Genomic DNA, 24697 nt, shown 5'->3' on the forward strand with positions numbered 1-24697 from the left:
TGCTCTTACTGGTTGTTGATCTGCTTAGTATACATGAAGATTATATTATTTCTGTTACTGTTGATTCCGGTGCATATGAGTGATGCTTTACTTCTGGATTTCCTCTGAAACATCATTGAGGTATCTGTCATCTGATATGGGTGCTTTCTTAAAAAAAGATTAGTATAGTGATATATTCGAGAATTACAGTATCTCTGCTTTCTTATGATTCTATATGGTTATCTGTGAAAAATATCTATTGAATGACTGTAACTATATTCCAATTTCTCTTATGTTCAAAATGCATTATTGATAATTGGGACATTATATATCTATACGGTTGAGATGTCAGCCTTATTATGGCACTATGATTTTAAATTATCTGATGGTTGTGGCTTCAGTATGGTTCAAAGCTTCGTTGATTAATAATTGAAAAGTTATTTCTTGACAGTCGAGATCGATTCAGTTGTCTAGCTTGATTAGATTAACTGCTTGAAGGATTAATCGAGTTACTTGTATCTGAATTTATCCATAGGGTGGAAATAAAGTTTGAATGTTCACGGATAAATGATGAATATTCTGAATGCATGATTCATATTCTAGAAGATATGATACAAAATTATATCCATCAGAACGATTTTATTGAGAAATGTTCTTATAGATCGCGATTGGGAAGTCTGAATGATGTGATAATTATCAATAAAGTGGTAAACAGTTGAAGAAATTGTTATTGAAGCGTCAGTTCTCAGGTGAAGAGTTATTTGACACAAGAATTAAAGATGGTTTGAACTGTTGAAAGATTATGAGTCAGCGATTGATTATCAATCTGGACCAATGATTATAGTCTCTGGGGTTCTGAGCGAGAATCTTTATGTGTTTTACAGTCGATAATCATGTGATTAATCTTATCAAATGATGAGTAGTTATTGGCTGAGCTAGAAACTAAATTGATGTTTAATTAGCAAATTTGTGAGGTTAAGAGGTGTGTCAGTGAATTACAAGTTAAAAAGGGTACAACGTAAATTGATTTCTGATTTAGAATTTCAGATTGGAACCTACAATTGTTCGTTATGCCGAGATAGAGTTCGTGTATTGAGAAATCCAGAGATTTTACAACAATTGTGACAGCTAGCACAGTGGTAATTATTTGTCCGTACGGGGAGTACTAAAAGAGTGCTAGTTTTCATTGTTCAAATGGAGACAGAGGATTATATCGTGTTACTAAAATAAACTACTATGAGCTTTGGGTATGGAATTACTTTGTAACACTGTGTTCTAGAACTTGAAAGCAACCGAGAAAGACATTTATTGTTGGTTAAGTTTGCATATAATAATAATAGTTATGAGATGAATGTTAAGATAGCATTGTATGAGTGTGGTATGGTTGCAATTACTGAACTTCGTTGTATTGGATTGAATTTTTATAAAAAGAATTTCGGGGTCGATGTGATTGGAAAGACTGAAGGGAAATGAAAGTAATTCATGACCGTCTAAAAACAGTTTCAGATTTACAAAAATATATGTGGGCTTGATGCGTAAAAACATTGAATTTTCAATTAGAAAATTGAGTATTTGTGAAAGTATTATAGTGGGAATAGAATTTCTCGATTTAGCTATAAAGAGAAGTTGAGTTCGCAATTCATCGGACTGAATGAGATTATTATCAGAACTTGAGAAGAACCGTAATGTGTTTCTTATATATATGATGTGATGATACAAATCAGATCCTTTATCTATAGTATCTCTTACAGAAGTAGAAACTTAGCTTGTTATGATGTATAGCAAAGAGCATATCATAATCTTAGCTCATGAGATTGAAAAGTTGAGAAATATGAGGCTAGGTGAAAAATTGTTGAGGTTGGTGAAAGAAAATTCACTAATTTATTCTTTGGTAAGATTTTCGGGGATGAAAATCCCTAAGGGGGGAAGAGTTGTAACAGCCCATTTTTAGGGTTAATCGAAACAGTGGTCTCGGGGCCACCAAATCCGGCGAGTAGGTTTGTAAATATTATATTTAATATTTACGAGTTAATTGTGATTTTAAAAATGTTTTTGATATTGTGATATTTGTTTTATAAGTGATTTATTAAGTTCAAGTGGTATGACCCTAAGGTCAAGTGGGTTTAGGAAATGAGGTATCGGGACCTCATTTATATAAACCGAGTCGTAAATATTTTTATAAATATTTATGGAGTGGCAAAAAGATGGTATTAAAGTTTCGCTAAAAAATTTTATCGTTTCGATAGTTAATTAAGTAAAAAGAACTAAATCGCGGAAAATGGAAAAGTTACATTCTAATTGTTTAAGTGTTTATTTTCCATGATTTACTAAAGTATAAGTCCCTATTTATCAATTAAACCATTAGTTTATGATAGTGGAGATTGGTGGTTTGGCATATATGAAATTATGTATTATTATAAAGGACAAAAAGGTAAATGGAATATTAAAATGTATTAAAAAAAAATAAAACATAAAATGACCATGCAAATTTTATCTCTTGGCCGAATATGGAGGAGAAAAGAAAGCCATTGAAGCTTCCTTAGTTTCAGCATTTGCATGAAGTGATTTAGGTATGTTTTGTGTTCGGTTTTTGATAATTTTTATGTTTTTGAGATCGTTGCTTCGTATTCTAGCTAGCCTGTATCTCTGATTTCAAAACTGTTAAAGTATTTGAATGTTGCCATTGTTGAGTGCATGAGTATTTTGATAGTTGATGATGGAAAATAAATTATTATTGTTGGATATACATGTTTTGTAAAGTGAATTTTGGTAAAAATGTCAATTTTGGATTAAATTGTGAATTATTGAAATTATGTGGTTGAAAGTGTGAATAAATGAAAATCTAGGCTGTTATGAAGTAGTAGTAAATTTGTCTAGGCATGGGTTTGGCCAAAAATTGAATGGATTTAATTTTTCGAGCTTAGGGACTAAATTGTAAAGAAGTTGAAATATCAGGGGCAAAAATGTAATTTTTCCATAAAGTAATTTATGGGCTGTTTTAATACCATGAATATTCGGTTAAGCTTAATTATGGTTAAAAATAGTTAATGTGCATTTTTTTGAGCTCAGTGACTATGTAACACCCCGTACCCGAGTCCGTCGCCGGAGTCGGACACGAGGGGTTTGCAGACTTAAATCACTTCTTTACACAATCCATTTTAAATTTTCCAGGCAAGCTGGCTAACTGCGTCACTGTCACCTTAAAAATCATATCTTGAGTTTCACAACTCGAAAATCAGCTTAGTGATTTTTCCCTGAAACTAGACTCATATATCCATCTACAAATTTTTTTCTAGAATTTTTGGTCGGGCCAATTAGTACAGTTTATTAGTCAAAGTCTCCCATGTTACAGGGATCGACTACACTGACCTTTGCACATTACGACTTGGATATCTCCCTGTACAGGGCTTCAATGCTGATTCCGTTTGTTTCTATAGAAACCAGACTCAAATAGGAATCTATAAATATATGTCATGACTCCTAATTATCTCTGGTTAATTTATAATGAATTTCCAAAGTCGGAACAGGGAATCCAGAAACCGTTCTGGCCCTGTCTCACAAGAACCTAAATATCTCTTAACATACTGTCCATATGATCTTTTCGTTACTTTCCTATGAAAATAGATTCATCAAGGTTCGTTTACATAATTTATTCACTATTTAATTCCATTCCTACTATTTTTAGTGATTTTTCACATCCACATCACTGCTGCTGCCAGCATCTGTTTTTTTAAGATAAACTTTACCTATTTCATGATCCTCCATGGATCAACTAGAGTTTGTCATACATATTCCAAAAGTGATCAAGAATAACCCTTCCCATGGCTAACCGTTACCAACATTTCCATACCTCTCGACAGACAACATACAAAACGATTATAATGCTATGATCAAAGTATATTTAAGCCATTTTCGCATGGCTATCCAAATTTACACAAAACCGAAGGGTACATGACCAACAACAAAAGGGTAGTCCTATACATGCCATTTTCAGAGTTCAACCAAAAGTGTACCAAAAGGGCTTTGATAGTGTGGGCGACTTCGACTTCAATAATCCCGAGTCCGATAGCTGACGAACCAAAATCTATAAAACAGAGATTCAAAGAACGGAGTAAGCATTTAATGCTTAGTAAGTTTTAAGCAAGACAAAGTGTTCTCAATCACTATTATTGGTCATTCATTTCAACTGTTCGATGAAGTTAATCTAGAGCTTCATCTCGATCTATAATATCATTAAACGCAACACTTGGCTGCCACATATATACTTTCGAATAATAATGACCTAGATGGTCAAATATTTCCAAAGCACATTCTTCATCGATTTTCAACTTTCAATAATCCTTTCCACTTGTTCATAATCACATCCATACTTTTAAGTATTTCAACATGACAAGTACTAAATTACCATAGGCACATAAAGAACCAACATATTCCTTATCACATATATGTAAGCTTACAAATCATAATCCTTACCTTGTACTGGCACATCTAGCTCAACCCAACCCATACTCAGATCATAAGGCTTTTGGGCAGAATATGCACTAATACATAAGAATATTTCATCGCATACTTTATTATACAAACATACCATTACCAATTAGATCATTCTCACATTTGGAGTTATAATATTAATCACATTTACCTACCTCTTTGATACTGATAATTCACCTCGAAATCACTCCATGAGTAAGTAATACGTACCTGAACATCTTGAATACATAATACTTATTTGATGGTAACTTAATGCAGATACTCAATATCAAAGTCTTACTTGAATCCTAGCATTTAGCCGTCGGGTCTTTAAAGCTCGGATATAGTACGAGCACGAAGCCTACGGACATTAATCAGGATAATATTCTCGCATAAAGCCTGCGGGGTTTTAACCCGGATATAGTACTGACACAATTGCCCTTCGGGACTTATCACATTTATACACTTCCACATCCATCACATTGGCCATTCGGCCTTATCACATATATACACTTTCACATTCATCACATTGGCCATTCGGCCTTATCTCATATATGCATGTTCACATTCATCACATTGGCCATTCGGCCTTATCACACATACACATGTTCACATTCATCACATTGGCCATTCGGCCTTATCACACATACACATGTTCACATTCATCACATTGGCCATTCGGCCTTATCACACATACACATGTTCACATTCATCACATTGGCCATTCGGCCTTATCACGCATATATATACTTTCACATTCATCACATTGGCCACTCGGCCCTATCACATATATATACTTGTACATCAATTTCATCATAACAAAATTGACTAGGTATACTAGTCATTTGTGGCTTATAGCTTCACTTTAATACGAATTTGGTACTTTGATTACCAATGTTTAATCGATAGCTTATAAGCAACTCAAATGATTTTATTAAGGTTTACAACAAAATTCCAAATTCAGCACAAGCTGTTTTTTTTCTGAGCAACAGTCATTAAATTATTCGTAAATGGAGCTACGAAACTCCAAATGGAGTGCCGTTAATTTTCCCTGTAAATAGACTCATACATATCTTATCCAAAAAATTTTCAGAATTTTTGGTTTGGCCAATCAATACCAGATTTTTCTTAAAGTTTCCCCTATTTCACTGTTTGACTAATCTGACCACTCTTCACTACGAATCAAATTTCTCATTGTACGGAATTAAAATGTGTTCTATTTGATTTCATTTGAAACTAGACTCATTAAGGAGTCTAGGAATATAAATTTTATCTTATAACCATTTTTGTACAAATTATAATGATTTTTCTAAAAAACAGAACAGGGGATTTCGGAGTCATTCTGACACTGTCCCACACAACTTTAAATATCTCTTTATAGGAAATTTCTTTGCTTCCACGGTCTCTTTTATAAGAAACTAGACTAAATAAGCTTTGATTACATATTTTATTCAGCCTATAATTCCACATCAACAATTTATAGTGATTTTCTAAAATCACATTACTGCTGCTGTCCAAAGCAAATTATTACAATTTGCTCTTAAATTTCCAAGTCCAAACACTTATGAACTTACCATTTGAGTTTAAGACATATCATGGCCACATCATATCTTATTAAATCAACTCATTATGTCCTATTATGACTGAATTTACTCAACGTTTAATCACTTAAAACTTACCTCGGATGTGGTCGAATGATTTCGGCGGCTATTCGATCATTTTTTTCCTTCCCTTTATCGGATTTAGTTCCCCTTTGCTCTTGAGCTTAATTTAACAAATAAATTGATTTAATCATTTGAACATCGAAAAGAGAAAATCAAGGTACTTAACCCATATATATATTCATTAGACATTAAAGTCACATACATATGAAATCATGAATCAACTCAACATATTAACCCACACTCTCTTTTAGCCGATTGTCTAAGCCAAGATTAAGCCACCAATATGCTTACTTATGGCCGAACATACACATCAACTTATGTACTCATTCATGTGGCCGAACATACATGTCTATGTTGAGGCCGATTGCAACACTTAATACATTCTACAAGTATGGTCACTTGTATTGACTAAACACCATTTTGTTTCAAGTTCAAAACTTGGCCAATACACATATATACACTAGTAAAGCATCCTCTCCCTTTCCATCAATTCAACACATGCATTACTCATTAATATACAAAATTATATTCGGCCTTAGCACACAACTTGCTAGCCGATTCTTCTCCATCTAGCAACTAATGCACATATGTGCTCATTTGTTAGACTCTACTTCATCTAACAACAACCATATTTTCCCTTCTACTTCCTACCATGGCCGGATGCTCAAGATACCTCAATATCGAAACTTTTAGCTTGGATTGCTTAAAGAACTTGGTGATGAGTTCAAATTTACCTAACACCTCAAGCCTCATAACACATCTATATAGCTAATCATGCTAATAGTCTCAAGGCTTCAACTAAAACTTTTGAAGCCTCTTAGTCGAATACTAACTCTCTAATAATCCCAAATCCATCCATGAGATAGTTAGAATTTAGACTAATCATCCAAGGGATGTATGAACTTTCAAAGCAACACTAAACATACCTTAATCTAGTGAGCCTTCATAGCCGATTTTTCTCCAAGCTCATTCCCTTCCTTTCTTTCTTCTATTCGGCCAAAGATGTTCAAGGATGAACACTTTTTTTTTCTTTGTTTCCTTTCTTCCATTCACGGCAAAGGGGGGGGCATGGATGAGACCATTTTTTTTCATCACTCCACCTTTTTGCATTACTTTAATCCTAACCCCCTTTTTTATTCTTTCTAACATAACTCACTAACACAACATGTTTGCAACATGTTTCCACCCATAGCATGGCCAGCCACTATGCTTTAATTTTGGGTAATTTGACATGCAAACCCATCATTTCACAACATGCATTATTAGGCCACTTTACAATTGCCTAGCACATTTCCAAATTTTCTCACATAAGTCCTATTTGATAAAATTCACTTACTATTAACAAAATTCAAACATTAAATTTTCACACATGCATATGTACATATAATGAGCATCAACTATGACGGTTAATTATCTTTATGACTCGGTTTAGTGGTCCCGAAACCACTTTCCGACTAGGGTCACTTTAGGGGTGTCACAGACTAAATTGAATAAAAGTAAAACTTTAGGGGTAAAATAGTAATTTTACCAAAATATGAAATTGAGTTAAAATGAATAGAATATGAATTGTAATAGTTGAATTTGATTGATTAGATCAAGTTAAGCCTCGTACGAGTCTATATCGAGGGAAAAACAAAGTATCGGATTCGTCGATCTAATTTATCGTTACCACGAACGAGGTAAGTTCGTATGCAATAAGCATTGTTAAATTTATGTTTCTAATGCTTTAATATCATATAAATTGTATATACGTGAATATTTTAACGTCTGATGACATATCGACAAAATGTGGCACTTAGTGTGCGGGGCAATCAAATATGGCACTTAATGTACGAAATATTGAGAATGGCACTTAGTGTACGAAATATTGAGAATGGTACTTAGTGTGCGAGATATTGAGAATGACACTTAGTGTGCAAAATATCGAATGGTTCAAAGGGAAATTATAAATTGTGATTGAATGATTAAATAGAGCAAAGTGAACAGGTATACATGCTATATTATATGAATTGTTTATGAGACGACTTTATAATGGTGATATTTGGGCTTTGAGCCTAGCAAGCTTTAAGCTGGTGAATAATATTATCGGGTTTAAAACCTAGCAGGCTAAATGCCGGTGATTTGATAAAAGTCTAAGACTATGAGACCTTGTGTTAAATCGACAATTGAATTTGTTCAATGCATTAAGTTGGCCAGGTATGTGATATATCCTTATGCATGTTAGATCGATTGGAATTGAATTATGAGTGTGAAATGAGAAGCATAGGTGAAAATGCCTATGTCATATATGTGAGTAAGGGCAAAACCATCGTAAATTATCGATAAGGGTGGACTATGTGCAAAATCATCTTATAATTGCTAATTTGAACGGTTGTGTGCGAATCATTGAGCATGATGTATTGTGTTGAGATTATGCTTGAGTGAAATTATAGATATGTGACGAAATTGATTGGTGATATACATGTTTAAATAATGTGAATGCAAAGAATGTGTGAAAGAGTAAATTTGTAATAAATCTGCTTGGGACAGCAGCAGTAACGTGATTTTGGAAAATCACCATAAATTGTTGGAGTTGAGTTAGAAGCTTAATAAATTATTTAATTAAAGCTTAATGAGTCTAGTTTCTTATAAAAGAAACTGTGTAAGCAAAAGAATTTCTGATAATGAGATATTTGAAGTGGCGTGGGATAGAGTCAAATGACTTCGGGGTCCCCTGTTCTGTTTTTAGAAAATCATTATAATTTCTACAAAAATGGTTATAAGATAAAATTTATATGCTTAGACTCCCTAATGAGTCTAGTTTCAAATTAAATTAAATAGAACATATTTTGAATTCTGTACAATAAGAAATTTGATTCGTAGTGAAGAGTGGTCAGATTAGTCAAACAGTGAAACAGGGGAAACTTTAAGAAAAATATGGTATTGATTGGCCAAACCTAAAATTCTAAAATTTTATGGATGGAAGATATATGAGTCTATTTTCGGGGAAAATTAACAGAAATTGATTTGGAGTTTTGTAGCTCCAGTTATAAATAATTTAGTGACTATTGCTCAGGAAGACAACTTGTAGTGAATTTGTGATTATGTTGTAAACATTGATAAAACTTATTAATGAGTTGCTTATTGTTTTCTTATGAACTTACTAAGCGTAAAGCTTACTCCCCTTTTCTTTCCCATATTCCCTAGGGTTGCCAGGTTAGCTCGAGTTGGAGGCCGTCAAAGATATTATCACATTGTCAAGTCTACGCTATCGGCGTAAATAAATCTTAGTGTTTTGAGTCTATGGCATGTATAGGGTTGTAAAGTTGAGTAAGTAAATGATACAAGACTAAGATATTGGTAAATATTTAATAATGCCTCATGAATATTTTGGGCCTTGTAAGCCCGATTAAATGATAATATACGTGTGTATGAAAAGTTTAAAATTGATCAAAAAATTTTACGGTCTGGTTTTATATAAATGGATGAGTTTAAATCTGGTAGCATCTCGAACCCTGTTCCGACGAGGGATACGGGCGAAGGGTGTTACAGATAAGCAGCAAGAGAGTTTTGGAAAACTCAAGAAAGTTTTAATTGAGGCCCCTGTGTTGATCCAACCAGTGCCTGGGAAGGAGTTTACGGTTTATAGTAATGCGTCGCATGTAGGCTTAGGTTGCGTATTGATGCAAGAAGGAAAAGTGGTTGCATATGCGTCACAACAATTTAAGACTCACGAGGCGAATTACCCAACCCATGATTTAGAGCTAGCTGCGGTGGTGTTCGCACCAAAAATATGGAGACATTACTAATAAGGGGAGAAGTGCATAGTTTATTCAGACCACAAGAGTTTGAAGTACCTTCTTACCCAAAAGGAGCTAAACCTTAGGCAACGTAGGTGGGTGGAATTATTGAAGGATTATGATTGTACGATTGAATACCACCCTGGCAAAGCGAATGTGGTAGCCGACACATTGAGTCGTCGGGCTAAGACAGACTTGAGAGCTATGCTCTCCCGTTTAAGTTTGTTAGATGATGGTAGCTTGTTAGTTGAGCTTCAAGTAAAGCCGGTGTGGGTTGAGTAGATAAGGTGTAAATAATTAGTGGATGAGACTTTGAGTGCTCGTTTTAAGCAAGTGGAGAGTAGGGAGACATCGAACTTTGGGATGAATAGTGAAGGAGTATTATGTTTCTGTGGGAGAATGTGTATACCAAAGGACGATGATCTAAGGCAGTCTGTTCTATAGGAAGCACATAGCGGTCTCTATGCAATGCATCCTAGCGGAAACAAGATGTATTGGAATTTGCGTGAGCTTTATTGGTGGCCTGGACTTAAGCGCGAGGTTATGGAGTTCGTAGTTAAATTCTTGGTTTGTCAAAAGGTGAAAGCGGAACATCAGTTGCCTTCGGGATTGCTTTAGCCAGTGAAGATTCTACTTTGGAAGTGGGAAAGGATCACTATAGACTTTGTTAGTGGGCTACCCCTGACGCATGCTAAGAAAGACTCAATATGGGTTATAGTGGATCGGTTAACCAAGTCTGCCCATTTTGTACCGGTTTGCACTGATTACTCGTTGCAAAAGCTAGCTAGGCTGTATGTGGCGGAGATTGTAAGATTGCATAGAGTGCCAGTCTCCATAATATCTGATAGGGACCCACGTTTCACTTCGCGATTTTGGAAGAAGCTGTACGAGGCATTGGGTATTAGGTTGAATTTCAGCACGACATTTCACCTTCAAACTGATGGACAGTCGGAAAGGGTGATCCAAGTGTTGGAAGATATGTTGAGGGGATGCGTGATTGAGTTCCGAGGTAGTTGGGAGGACTATTTACCGCTAGCTGAATTTGCGTACAATAATAGCTATCAAGCAAGCATTGGGATGGCTCCATACGAAACACTGTATGGGCAAAGGTGTCGAACTCCAACATGTTGGACGGAGTTGGGTGAACGAAGAGTTTTGGGCCTTGAGTTAGTAGCCGATACTGAGGATAAGGTAAAATTGATTCAGGATCATTTGAAGGAGGACTCGGATAGGCAGAAGTCGTATGCTGACCTTAAGCATCGAGAGATAGAGTATGTAGTGGGAGACTTAATTTTTCTTAAGGTCTCTTCGTGGAAGAAGGTGTTAAGGTTTGGACGAAAGGGTAAGCTAAGCCCAAGGTTCATTGGACCATATCAGGTTGTAAAGCGGGTTGTGCCAGTCGCTTATCAGTTGGAATTACCTCCTGAACTAAGCCAGATCCATGACGTGTTCCATGTTTCTATGCTGAGACGATATCGCTCGGATCCTTCCCATGTCGTGGTGATTGAAGAAATTGAGGTCAGACCAGACCTAACTTTCGAGGAAGAGCCCATACAAATAATTGGTCGTGATGTTAAGGTACTGAGAAGGAAATCCATTCCATTAGTCAAAGTGCTTTGGTGTAATCACAAGGTTGAGGAGGCTACTTGGGAACCTGAGGAAGCAATGCGATGTCAACATCCTCAACTGTTTGAATCAGGTGAATTTCGAGGATGAAATTTCTTTTGGGGGGGTAGAGTAGTAACGCCCAAAAAATCTTGAAATCCAAAAATCCCAAAATCCCAAAATCCCGAAATCCCAAATTTTATTTATTTTCGATTTTAATAAAAATTATGTTTAATATTTTTATCCAAGCGATAATTTTAGTAGGTCTTAGCTAAGGTCGAGTTCGAATTAAGGGGTAGAAGAAATTATAATTTAATTGTTAAAAGAATCAGGGCTGACAAGTAGGTGGGCTTTTGAATAAATGAAGAAATAATTGGACACAAAAAAGAGCCTGTGATGGAGTGGTTAAATGACGCCACATAAGGTGTAGTGAGGTGGCGTTAGTAGCTAGAAAGAGGGTCCAAGGTTCGAATCCTAGCTTAGTATTTTTAGAGTTTAATTTTGGCCTTCTAGAAGGATGGAAGTGGTGTGAAGATGGACTCCAAGGGGAGTGTTCAGAAGAGAAAATTAAGGAAATGATCAAGGGGTTATCAAGGAGAAAAACAAGGAGATGAGAAGTGAGGAGTAAGTGGAGCCGAATTGGGAACTTGGGCTTGAAGAATTCAGTTATAGGGCTATAAATAGGTGCCGAATGGGAGGGTTGAAAAGCTTTGTGCCAAAAACCCTTTTTTTTCTTTTCTTTCTTTGTGTCAAATTCTTATCCCTCCTCTACTCAACATTTTCTTTGGTTTGGCCGATTCTTCTTCCTCTCTTCTTTGGTGCTGAATAATCAATTGTTGCCATTCAAATCTCTAAAAGCTGAATACCCTTGGTGCTGCCACTACTCTTTCCACCCAGTCAGTTCTAGTGTAAGTGTTCGCTCTCCTAATCGATTTTTGATAAGTATCGAGTATTCGGTCCCATACTTCTTTCTAATCAACTTTGGCAGGGAATTAGTGTTAGATCTCGGTTTTGGATTCTTACCGATTTACTCTTCAGATCTGAGAAATACGCGTGTTTAGTGATCAAAGTAAAAGCTAGTAAAGGCTTGGTGTTCAGGTAAGTTTAAGGTGAGATTTTGGCTTTTGGTAAAGTAATCGATAAGTACGTGTGATTAATCTTTGAGTGATATCGATTGTAGGTTTGGGCTAAGGAGATCGCATCACGGTTGCTTACCAGGCGTGTACATACACTGCACACACATTATGTGTCGGCAAAAGCTGAAATGCCAAAATGCTGAAAAGCTGAAAGTTTGGCTACGGTAGTGTTGCGAGTGCATGAACACTAGTAAGGGGGAGACTGATAGGTTGCCTGAGGCCCACGGGCGATTCCGTGGACTTGGGTTGTGATTTAGCCATATTGGCCAGAATGGGCTATGTAACATCCCGTACCCGAGACCATTGCCGGAGTCGAACACGGGGTGTTAATAGACTTAATTCATTACTTAAGCAGCTCATACAATTCATTTTAAAATTTTCAGACAAGCTGGCTAACTGCATCATAGTCGCTTTAAAAATCATATCTCGAGTTACGAAACTCAAAATCCAATTCTGTAAATTTTTCCCAAAAATAGACTCATATATCTATCTACTAAGTTTTTTCTAGAATTTTTTGTCAGGCCAATTAGTACAGTTTATTAGTTAAAGTCTCCCCTGTTTCAGGGTTCGACTACTCTGACCTCTGTGTATTACGAATCAGATATCTCCTCTACAGAGCTTCAATGACTATGACGTTTGTCTCTAATAAAACTAGACTCAATAAGGAATCTGTAAATATAAAGCATGACTTCTAATTATCTTTGTAAATTTATGGTGAATTTACAAAGTCAGAACAGGGATCCAGAAATCGCTCTGGCCCTGTTTCACAAAAATTTAAACATCTCATAAATATAACTCATATACCTGTTTTGTTCCATCCATATGAAAATAGACTCATAATTATTCAATTCCATATATTATTCATCATCTAATTGTATCTCTACTATTTTTAGTGATTTTTCAAACTCACGTCACTGGTGCTGTCTGAATCTATTTTATAGTAAATTTTACCTATTTCATGGTTTCCATGGATTAGCTAGCAATTTAGCATACATAACACCAAATATGATCATGATTAGCCATTCCAATGGCTAATCATTACCAAGCATTTCCATACCACTCAATAACCATATCATAAGACCATATATACAAAATGATTATAATGCTATACATGCCATACTCAAAATATACAAGCATTATGCCAAGATGGTATACGGATAGTGTGAGCGAGCCTTCGACCGTTTCCGATTTCCGAGCTGGCTTGTCAAAACTACAAGGAATGAAAAGGAGGAGTAAGCATAAATGCTTAATAAGTTCACATGCAAATAGCAAGTAACATAACCATATAAGCAAACATAAAACATCATTTGCATAATCATCACCAAGACATTCATATCACATTTTCATTTATCATCTTACCATATTGTTGTTATATCGATTTTTCAACCCGAGGGTTAAGTACATACCTGTTCAAAGTATCCATTTCACAACACTTGCCAATACGTCCCTTTCATCTTGAGTATTCCTCCATTTCAGTAGAACTTTACCCGTTGAACACATCGGAATATAATTCGGATACATGGAAAGTTTGCACATAAGTGCCACATATGTAGCCAAGCTACCATGTAACCCGCCCATAAGTGAACTCAGACTCAACTCAACGAGCTCGGGCGTTCGCATCCATAAGTGAACTCGGACTCAACTCAACGAGCTCGGATGCCTAGTTACATCTCTCGAACTCGGACTCAACTCAACGAGTTTCAGACATTCGCATCCATAAGTGAACTCGGACTCAACTCAACGAGTTCGGATGCTCAACCATCCTAGTGACATGTCACTTGTATCCTAATCTACTCCTAAGGTTCAAACGGGCTTTTTCCTCGAACACTTATCCTTGCCGTCTTCCGTAGAATGCCGAAATCAATACTCGGTAACAATTATATTTAACAAGTAGTTCACATAATTTACATATTATTTGAAATTAACCACAAAGCATACATTTCATAATAAAATTCAGCATAACATATAATTAACATCAATAACTTAAAATAGCCATTATGCTACATTATTTACACATGAACTTACCTCGTATGCGAAAATGGCTACTTTTACCATTTCGTCCACAACTTAGTATTTTCCCCATTTTAGCCCGAATTTCAGTTTTCCTTGCTCTATCATTTAAAATATAGTCTAATTAGGACTCACATTATTCAAATTGACCCAAAATCATATTTTGGAAAAATTACAATTTTGCCCCTAAACATTTGCATATTTACACTTTTGCCCCTAGGCTCAGGAATTAAACTTTATTCCTTATTCTTATGTTTCATAACATGCTGATCATTTTTCCCTTCTATCGCAACATCAAATTCTCACTCTAACATGTACTTATGACTATTAGGTATTTTTACCGATTAAGCCCTTTCGCTCGTTTTCACTTAAAACCGAGTAGCACAAGTTGTCTAACATAATTTAAAACCTCATATTCTATCATAAAACACCAAAATACACAAATTTCACCTATGGGTATTTTTCCAAATATGAACCCTAGGTTGAATTATTGCTACCATAAGCTCAATTGAGCTACCGGGACTCCAAAAATGTAAAAATCATTAAAAACGGGGCTTGGAATCACTTACTATGGAGCTTGGAAGCTTGAAACAAACCCTAGCTATAGAGAACCCTTGAAATTTTGGCCTAATGAAGAAGATGGACAAAAATTGGCTTTTAATTTTGTTTTTAATTCATTTTAATAACTAAATGACCAAAATACCCTTACTGCTAAACTTTCCAAAAATTCCTTCCATGTCCTAATTTTGTCCATGAACTTAAAATTGGTCAAATTTCTATTTAAGACCTCCTCATTAATATTCCAAAACAATTTCATACTAAAAACTTCTAGAATGCAAGTTTTGCAACTTATTCGATTTAGTCCCTACTTTCAATTTAAGCACTTTAGGCATAGAATTTCATCACGAAATTTTCACACAATCATGCAATCATATCATAGACCTTAAAATAATCATAAAATAATTATTTCTATCTCAAATTTTATGGTCACGAAACCACTATTCTGACTAGGCCCAAAATCAGGATATTACAAGCTAAATGGGCCCTATAGACTGTTGGGCACATAATAGGCAAAAACTGAATGTTGATGCTATGTGATAGGAACTTGTATGTGAGCATGAATATGAATGTGATTGGGCCTAACGGGCCATATAAATATGATTTAGGCGTAATGGGCCATATACAGGTGATTTGAGCCTAATGGGCCATATACAGGTGATTTGGGCCTAATGGGCCATATGAATATGATTGGGCCTAATGGGCCAGATACAGGTATGTGAAATTGTTTGGGCATTGTAAGGGGTTTTGAGCCTAGTATATGATATCCACATAAGAATTAATTAATATGTTGCGACCGTGGACAAGTCAAAGGGTTAATGTGTGGCAACGGGTATATACAGGTCTAGGATTGGATCTAGGGAGAGCTTGGTACTTAAGCGGTCTTAATGACTCACCTCCTCTTCTCTAGAATCCTACCTGGTGCATAGTGTTCGTTCATCTTAGCTCACGAGACTCGTTAACGGGCCAAGGTAAGTGAAAACCGTAATTAAGGGAAAATTACCAAAATGCCCCTAAGGGAAAAATGACCAAAATACCCTTAGGTGTAGAATGTAAGTTTTATGGATGTGATATGCATACATAAGATATTCTGCATAGGTTGCATATGGGTGAGAATTATGGAACGGAGGAAGTATATGAGCATCGCATGGTTGCTTGACAATCGTGGATTCACTGACGGCTTTTAAAGCCCAATATGTAAATGAAGGTAGTTCCGCAACCTAGCTACCATGGTGTGTGGGCTGGGTTGGTCGATTTTATATCCCCACATGGTGTGACGGGGGACGGAGCTGGTGTGTAGCGAATGGATAATTTGGATGGGATTGTATTGCATGATTGATGAATGATGTTTTTTTTTGAATGCTTGTTTTTGCCGAGGGTTACACACACTGAGTTTGGGAAAACTCACCCCTTCTTTTATTTTATTTTCAGGTGATGCTCAGTAGAAGGTTCGATGTTTTGAGGGAGTCTAGGTGGCCGGCTAGCAAGATAATTCAGACTTAGTTTTTTTTTTTAGCATTTAAGTTTTTATTTCTTTTTAAGTGTGTTCAAACCATGTTGTAATAAGGTTTTCATTATGTTATTATTATTTTCAATGTAATTACGAGAAGTTGAACATGGATTTCTTAAATTATAGTATGTTTTCTACGTACTAAGTTTTTTTTTAAAAAAAAGTCAAATGTTTTAAACAAGGCTTTCGTAACTGAAAGGTTTTTTTAGTTAATTCAGGTTTCTTTTATTTTAAGAAGGGTTTTCAATGAAAATACGATTTTTGCTAAAACACTTCAATGTGACACACCGAATTCGGCCATAACGTCCAGGCCGAGGTTACAGTTAGAAAAGATCCACAACGTGTTTCATGTATCGATGCTACATTGGTATAGATCTGATCCATCACATGTGATTTCTCCGTCTGAGATTGAAATTCAACATGATATGATGTACAATGAAGAACCGGCCAGAATTCTAGCTCGAGAGATCAAAGAATTGAAAAATAAATGCATAGCTTTAGTAAAAGTCTTATGGCAACGTTATGGAGTAGAAGAGGCTATGCGGGAACCCGAGGAAGTTATGAGAAAATAGTACCCTAACCTATTCATTTGTAAGATTTTTGGGGACGAAAATTCCTAAGGGGGAGAGTTGTAACAGCCCGTTTTTAGTCAAATCAGAATAGTGGTTTTAGGATCACAAATCTAAGGTCAAAATATTTATTTTATTATTATTTTAAGGTCTATAGCATGAATATATGATTGTGTGAAAATTTCGTGAAGTAATTTTATCATTTAAATAGTCAATTTGAGAAAAAGGACTACATCGCGTAAAATGCAAAAGTACTATTCTATAAGTTAAAAGGGTTTAATAGCTATGAATTTAAATGTTTGTGGGGTTTATGTTGTAATTGTACCATTGTTACATTAAATGGACAAAGATGGACAAGAGATTAAGTGTTTTTAATATTAATAGTTAAGGTTAAATAAGGAATTTAGTAATAAATTAATAATAAGTAAAACCGAAGTTAAAATTTTGTTCATCTTTCTTTTTTATTGCCAAAATTGAAGGGAGAATAAACCATTTAAGGGTTTGAAGTAATCGGTCACTTTAGAGCTCAATTGTAAGTTTGTTTTTGCGCTGTTTTTAATGATTTTTATGTTTTTGAGATCATTGCTTCGTATTCTAGCCAACCCGTACCTTAAATTTAGAAACTGTTAAAGATTTATCATGTTGCCATTGTTGAATGCTTGGGTAATTTGATGATTGATGATAGATTTTGAATAGTTGTTGATAGTTAAACAAGTTTTGTAAAATGATTTTGAGTAAAAATGCAAAATAGGGATTTATTTGTGAAAATGTGAAAATGTGTGGTTAAATGTGTGAATAAATGAAAAATACGGGCTGCTAGGGGTATAATGGTAATTCGGCTAGGCATGGGTTAGTCTTGAAATTTCATGAATTTGTGATTTTGTGTAATAAGGACTAATTTGTAAAAATGTGAAAGTTTAGGGACAAATATATAAAATAACACTAATATGTATTTTGGATTGAATTGAATAAATACATGAATAAATAAGTTGATTTTGATTACTTATAGATCAAGAAAAGAGGAATTTGCACTTAGATCGGGGAAAAAGCAAAGTAATTGAATAGTCGGTCCGTTTCGTCATTTCAGTACACGAGGTAAGTTCGTATAATTGAATCTAAATGTGTATCTATTTATTTGATGGATGAAATTGAGATAGCATTTATTCTAATAGATAAATGTGGAGATATTAAATTTAATGTACGGTTTAAGTAAACGAGATGCTGAATAAGACTATAGCTGGGCTGTGGCAAATCGAATAATAAGACCATAACCGGGTTATGGCATATGAATGTAAGACCATTGCAGGGCCTTGGCAATGTATGTGTAAGACCATAGTTGGACTATGGCATCGAAAAATCGAAGTATTTGTATCGTAAGCATTTATAAGCCGGAGTTGTTTGATAAGAGAATTGTTGAGAAATAGATAAGTATCGGTACAGGTATGTACGAAAAACTAATTCAGGTAACAAGTTAGAAGAAGAAGAGAACTTATGAGTTATGATATGGATAAACTTTATGTTAGTTCATTATTTTATGCTTTAAATGTTAATTATGTTATCCATTTCAAAATGTTAATAAATGTTGTGATTATTTCATACTTACATACAAACTTACTAAGCTTTATAGCGTACTTTATTTAATTTTTGATGTTTTATAGTTTTATGAAGCTAGCTCGGATCCGTGGATCGTCAGGGACTTCATCAAACTATCGGACATCTATTTTGGTACTTTTGAAGTTGTGTATATATGGTATATGGCATGTATAGGCTTGTGTCATTTTAGTATGTTTGATGAACATGTATTTAGGCCATTTGAGTTGGCTTGTGATGATGAATTTGTTAATGTATAAATATGTGAAAAAGGCTTGTTTTGAGTTAGGTAATTGACCTATATTGAGTAAATGAGGTTGAATTGATAATGCATGTTTGGAATGGTTTAACTAAATGAATTATATCTTTGAATTATGTATAGTAAAGCAAGTTGAGTTGATAGGTATTTGAATAGGTAAATAACATTGAATTGAGTATTGAATTGGTTGAAATGGATATAGTATGATTGTGTATTGGTTGATGACTTTTGGCTGCATATTTGTGTTTTAAAATGGTAGCAATTGAACTTGTATAGGTATGTGAAAAATGGGTGGAAAAATGGCTTGGTCAATGGTCTATTTTTGTCCATACAGGCAGAGACATGGGCGTGTGTCTGAGCCATGTCTGACACACGGTCATATTACATGGCCATGTGTCCCCTGGTATTTATTTTGAAAACAAGTTAGTATGCTCCAGACGGCCTCACACACGGTCATGTGACTTGGCCGTGTGTTATAAGTCAGTATACCCTACAGGTTTGGCATGGCCTAGCACACGGCCTGGTACATGAGCGTCTATGGCAGATTTAAGGGCACATGGGCTAGCTAGACGGGCTTGTGTATTGGCCGTGTGACCCAAGTAAGAGAGTTACACGGGGTCGGACACGGGCTGGGACACAGCCATGTGTTCCAATTTCGAATGTCCACACGGCCTTTCACACGGACGTGTGTCCCCTATTTTGGGAAATTTTTCAAAGTTTCGTAAAAGTTTTTTAAGTTATCGGTTTAGTTTCAAACCACTCCCAAAGCATGTTTAGGGCCTCGTAGGCTCGTATAAGGGATGAAAAGATTGGAGTTGAATGATGATTTTATGAAATGATTGAATGCATGAGAAAAATATGTTCATATGTATTGTAAGTCTGATAATGCCCGGTAACCCTATTTCGGCATTGAATACGGGTGAGTGGTGTTATAGTCTTGGCCGTGTGAAACCTGCACCTAATTTCAAGTTGAATTAATTAACCACACAGCCTAGCACACGGGCATGTGGCATGGCCATGTGTGCAAGTCAGAGAGTTACACGAGGTCGAACACAACCTCTAGCACGGGCGTGTGAGCCCTGCACCTTGGAAAAATTTTGAAAAGGCCCGAATGATTTTTAAAGTTGTCGATTAAGTCTCGACTCGATTCTAATGCTTGTATTGGGCCTCGAGGGTCCAATCAAGGGACATTATGAATGATCTTGGTAAATGAATTGTAATTGTTATGAATTATCTGAAAATGTTTCTCAATGTTTCGATAATGCTTTGAAACCCTGTTCTGGCAATGGATACAGGTTTAGGGTGTTACAGTACTTAACTTACCATTCATCCTATTTGAGGTAACAAAGTAAGGCATATTCAACCACTTTGATCTCATGCCTTACACACATCTTCATTGCCCTTGTTAGTCATATATTCCATAGTAACATCAAGACATGTTTGGGCTTAACAACAATCAAGTTCCCATGCACATATGCTTTTCACAACATGTATTCATTTAACATGTATAGATCATCTCTTATTATTACAAGTATAGCTTCATAGTAGTTCATTTTGAGTTCAGATCATTTCATGTCAGGACTTTACTCATTTTATTCGCGTATTAAGGTCACATAAGTAGTAGTACATTCAAGGTGCACGGGTCTATGATCAAGGATGAACATTCTCATCAAGTAATTTCCATATACAAATATCATATTGTATTTCATGTAATATTCTTTTCATGTCATATTTGCTTATCATATGTATCATTCCATGTCAATTTGTTTTAAATTCATCCTTTCCTTTGTCAAAACTTTACCCGTTGAATTTATTCGAAATATCAATGGATACACAGGTAGTACACCTAAGGTGTACAAATCAGAATCCGTCAATTATTGTCCAATAGTACCCTTAAGGTAAAATTCTCAGATAGTACACTCTCGAGCTACACATGTATACAACAGGATTACCGGTCCAAGCTAAATCTTTTTTATGTCATATGCTATAAAGAGCTTGATCTGGATTACCCAACCGGGCTAAATCCAATACATAACATATACTCAAGAGGACTTATATCAAGATTACTCGTCCAGGCTAAATCCTTTTAGAAATGAGGTCAATAGGATTACTCGTCCGAGTTAAATTCGTTCTACAACAAATGCAAGACCTTATTTATTTTAGGCAATTATATTTATTCATCGATTTTCATTTATTCAAATGGGATTTAACATTTCCAAGCATTTTCCAGTATGTGATCATTTCATACATCTTTAACATCCATATAATTCATGTGATAGTATTCCACATCCATTCCGAGCATAAAAGCAACATTTTCGTCATTTACCCTTTTACCATCTATCGGGAATTATCAATTAATTTGAACATTTTTATTTATCAAGCTTGATCGGATATGTAATCCTTTCACATATATATGACATTTATACAATTTACATAATCATAATCAAAACAAGCATGTAAATAAACATAATTTAGTTACACGAACTTACCTCGACAAAGGTTCGTGTACAAACATCTACTAATTCGACATTTTCCTCTTTTTCCTCATTCTAACTCTGAATTTGGTCTATCCAAATCTATACGAGTAAATTTTACATCAATTACAACCCAGGCAAAATTACCATTTTGCCCCTAACTTTTCCATAAATTACCATTTTGTTCTTAGGCTCGAAAAATGAAATTCATGAAATCTGACCCTCTACCCAAGCGTACCCAAAATATACATACAATTTTTACAGCACATACATTTTAGCATTTTCCATGGATTTTCATCATTTTTCATTTTAGTCCCTAAATCAAGTTTTCATGAAAAACCATTTTGTAAAAGTTGTTTATCTATCATCAATCTTTCATTTTCTATCATAAATTTCAAATTTCCAGCATATACATCCTTGACCCAATTTTTATACCTTGATAACTTTTCAAATTAGTCCTCTAAATAGATAGATTAAACTATCCTGGTTTCAAAAATATCAAAATTACTAAAAACGGGCCAAGGAAACTTACCAAATTTGGCCATGAAAGTTTCTTCTCTCTCTCCTAGGGTTTCCATATTTATTTTGGGGAAGAAGATGAGAAAATATGATGATATTTTCTTTTCAATTTTTTAATTAAATTTTTTTAGTTCAATTTCAATTTAGTCCCTAGCCTTTTTCTCATTTTCCATGGATGAATCATCCAAAAATATCTATATGCTTTTTTATTAATGGTCTAATTACCATATAAGGACCTTAAGTTTTGAATTCCATAGCTATTTGATCCTTCTAGCTCTTAGAATTCAACTTTCGCATTTTATGCGATTTAGTCCTTCTGTAATTAAGCACTTAGTCAATAAAATTTTCTTATCAAAATTTTCACGTGAAATTTATAGTATAATATGAATCATTTAATAAAATAAAAATAAATTATATTTTTCAGCTCAAAATTGTGGTCCTAAGACCACAGTTCCGATTTCACCGAAATTGGGCTGTTACAACAATTATAGTAATTAGCTTACTATATTTGTCTAAGTAGATTTTAACAGGAATATCGGGAACTGGTATTATGCTGTCATGGCCTTTTTGGACTTGGGCTTGTAACATATGAACATCTGAATATTCTAATTCTGATTTTGGAGTTTCATCAGAATATGCAGGAATACTGCAAATAGTCCTGTCTGAAGGTTCATCTCCAATGGAACAGACAGACTTAATATCATATTCTTTTTTTATCTTTATTCGTGATTATTGAATCATTTGTACAATCTTTTTTGCCTTCTTCTTATTTTCTGGACAGTCTATTGAATAATGTCCTTTTTGCTTACAGATGAACAGCGATCAGACTTTGTTGATTCTCGCTTCTTTCTAAGATATCTCCATTGTTGCTTTGTCCTTTTCTTCCATCTTGAAGATGTAACACCTGTTACCCATATTCAACGCTAGAATAGGGTTACAGAGCATTACCAGACTTACAATACATTTATAAATACTTTTCTCATACACTCAATCATTACATACAATCATCGTTCAATCTCAAACAATTTATACCTTATACGAGCCTACGAGGCCCTAAACATGCATTGAGAGTGGTTCAGGACTAAACTGATACTTCAAGAAATTTTTTCGAAACTTTAAAAAATTTTCTCCAAAATAGAGGACACACACCCGTGTGGCCAGACACACGGTCACCAGACACGCCCGTGTCGCAGGCCGTGTGGACATTTGAAATGCGAGTACATGGCCGTGTCACAAGCTTGTGTTTGACCCCATGTAACTCTCTAACTTGGGTCACACGGCCAACACACATGCCCCTGTGCCCTAAAAATGGCCATATACGCTTGTGTGCTAGGCCGTGTGTGATGCTGCACCAAACCTGTAGGGTATACTGACTTATGCCACACGACCTAGTCACATGCCCGCGTGTGAGGCCGTGTGGGGCATACTGACTTGGTTTCAAATTCAACACCAGGGGACATACGGTCGTATAACACTATCACACATGGCTGAGACACATTATAATAGCCCGGTTTAGACCCTATTTGGAACAAGGGTTTCAAGACCACAAATTTGAGTTAGAAAAATATTTTAATATTATTTTTCATGTTTATAATATTTGAATTGATATTCGTGAAAATTTTGTGATTTAATTTTATCGTTTGTGTGTCGAATTTTGAAAAAAGGACTTAATCGAGTAAAATGCAAAACTAGCATGCTTTATGTAAAAAGTACCTATTTGCTATGGTTTTTATTATATGGAATCCTTATGTGGTATTTTAACCATTAGAATTATGCATAGACAAAAATGGACAACCATTATAAAGTGATTATATTATTTAATTAAGGTTAAAATGGTAAATTATGAACTAATGTTGATAAAATAAAATAAAATAAAACAAAGGATTAGTGGCATTCATCCTTGTTTTTGCCGAAACTTGAGAAGGAAGTGTTCATCCATGGAGTTTTAGGGTTCGGTATTCTTGAAGCATAATTTGGTTATGTGTTTTGCTCGGTTTTTGATGATTTTTACGTTTTTGATATTGTTGCTTTGTGTTCTAGCTAGCCCATGTCTCAATTTTGGAAACTGATGATGATTTTGTGTTTTGAAATTGTTGAAAACTTGATGATTTTTGTGTTTGATGATGAAAAATAAATATATGTAGTTAGATTAGTATGTTTAATTAAGTGATTTTTGATAAAAATGTCTATTTAGGACTAAATTGTAAATTTTGCAAATTGAGGGGTCAAAATGTGAAATAAATGAAACATATGGGCTTATATGGGCTAGGGGTAAATTCGGCCTAACATGGCTACAGTTAAATTTTGAATACCTTGTGTTTTGTGAAATAGGGACTAACTTGTGAAAAATGTGAAATGTCAGGGGAAAAGTGTAATTAGCCCATTTATGTGTTTTTGGATGAATTTGATTGAATATTTGCTTCAATAAGTTTAATTTATATTAATTTAGATCAAGAAAAGAGAAAATCAAATTTGGATTGGGGGAAATCTAAAGTTATTGAATAGTCGACTCGGTTTGTTCGTCTTCGTACGAGGTAAGTTCATAAGTAAATACATGTCGTTAAATTCGATCGTT

General features: G+C 35.0%; 1 protein-coding gene across 1 annotated transcript; it reads left to right on the forward strand.

Moving 5' to 3' along the window:
* Positions 1–10969: 10969 nt before the first annotated feature.
* LOC107957872 (uncharacterized) lies at positions 10970–23049 on the forward strand. The gene is made up of 2 exons (XM_016893518.1): positions 10970–11591; positions 22934–23049. Exons 1-2 carry the CDS (start codon positions 10970–10972, stop codon positions 23047–23049), a joined length of 738 nt encoding a protein of 245 aa, XP_016749007.1.
* Positions 23050–24697: the final 1648 nt, after the last annotated feature.

The sequence above is a fragment of the Gossypium hirsutum genome, chromosome A08 (genome assembly GCF_007990345.1).
Source record: "Gossypium hirsutum isolate 1008001.06 chromosome A08, Gossypium_hirsutum_v2.1, whole genome shotgun sequence".
Taxonomy (NCBI): domain Eukaryota; kingdom Viridiplantae; phylum Streptophyta; class Magnoliopsida; order Malvales; family Malvaceae; genus Gossypium; species Gossypium hirsutum.

Coding starts and splice junctions, on each gene's coding strand:
- LOC107957872 (XM_016893518.1), top strand. CDS start 10,970: ATGGCTCCATACGAAACACTGTATGGGCAAAGGTGTCGAACTCCAACA. Junction 11,592..22,933: donor TCCTCAACTGTTTGAATCAG/GTGAATTTCGAG, acceptor TTTTGCTTACAG/ATGAACAGCGATCAGACTTT.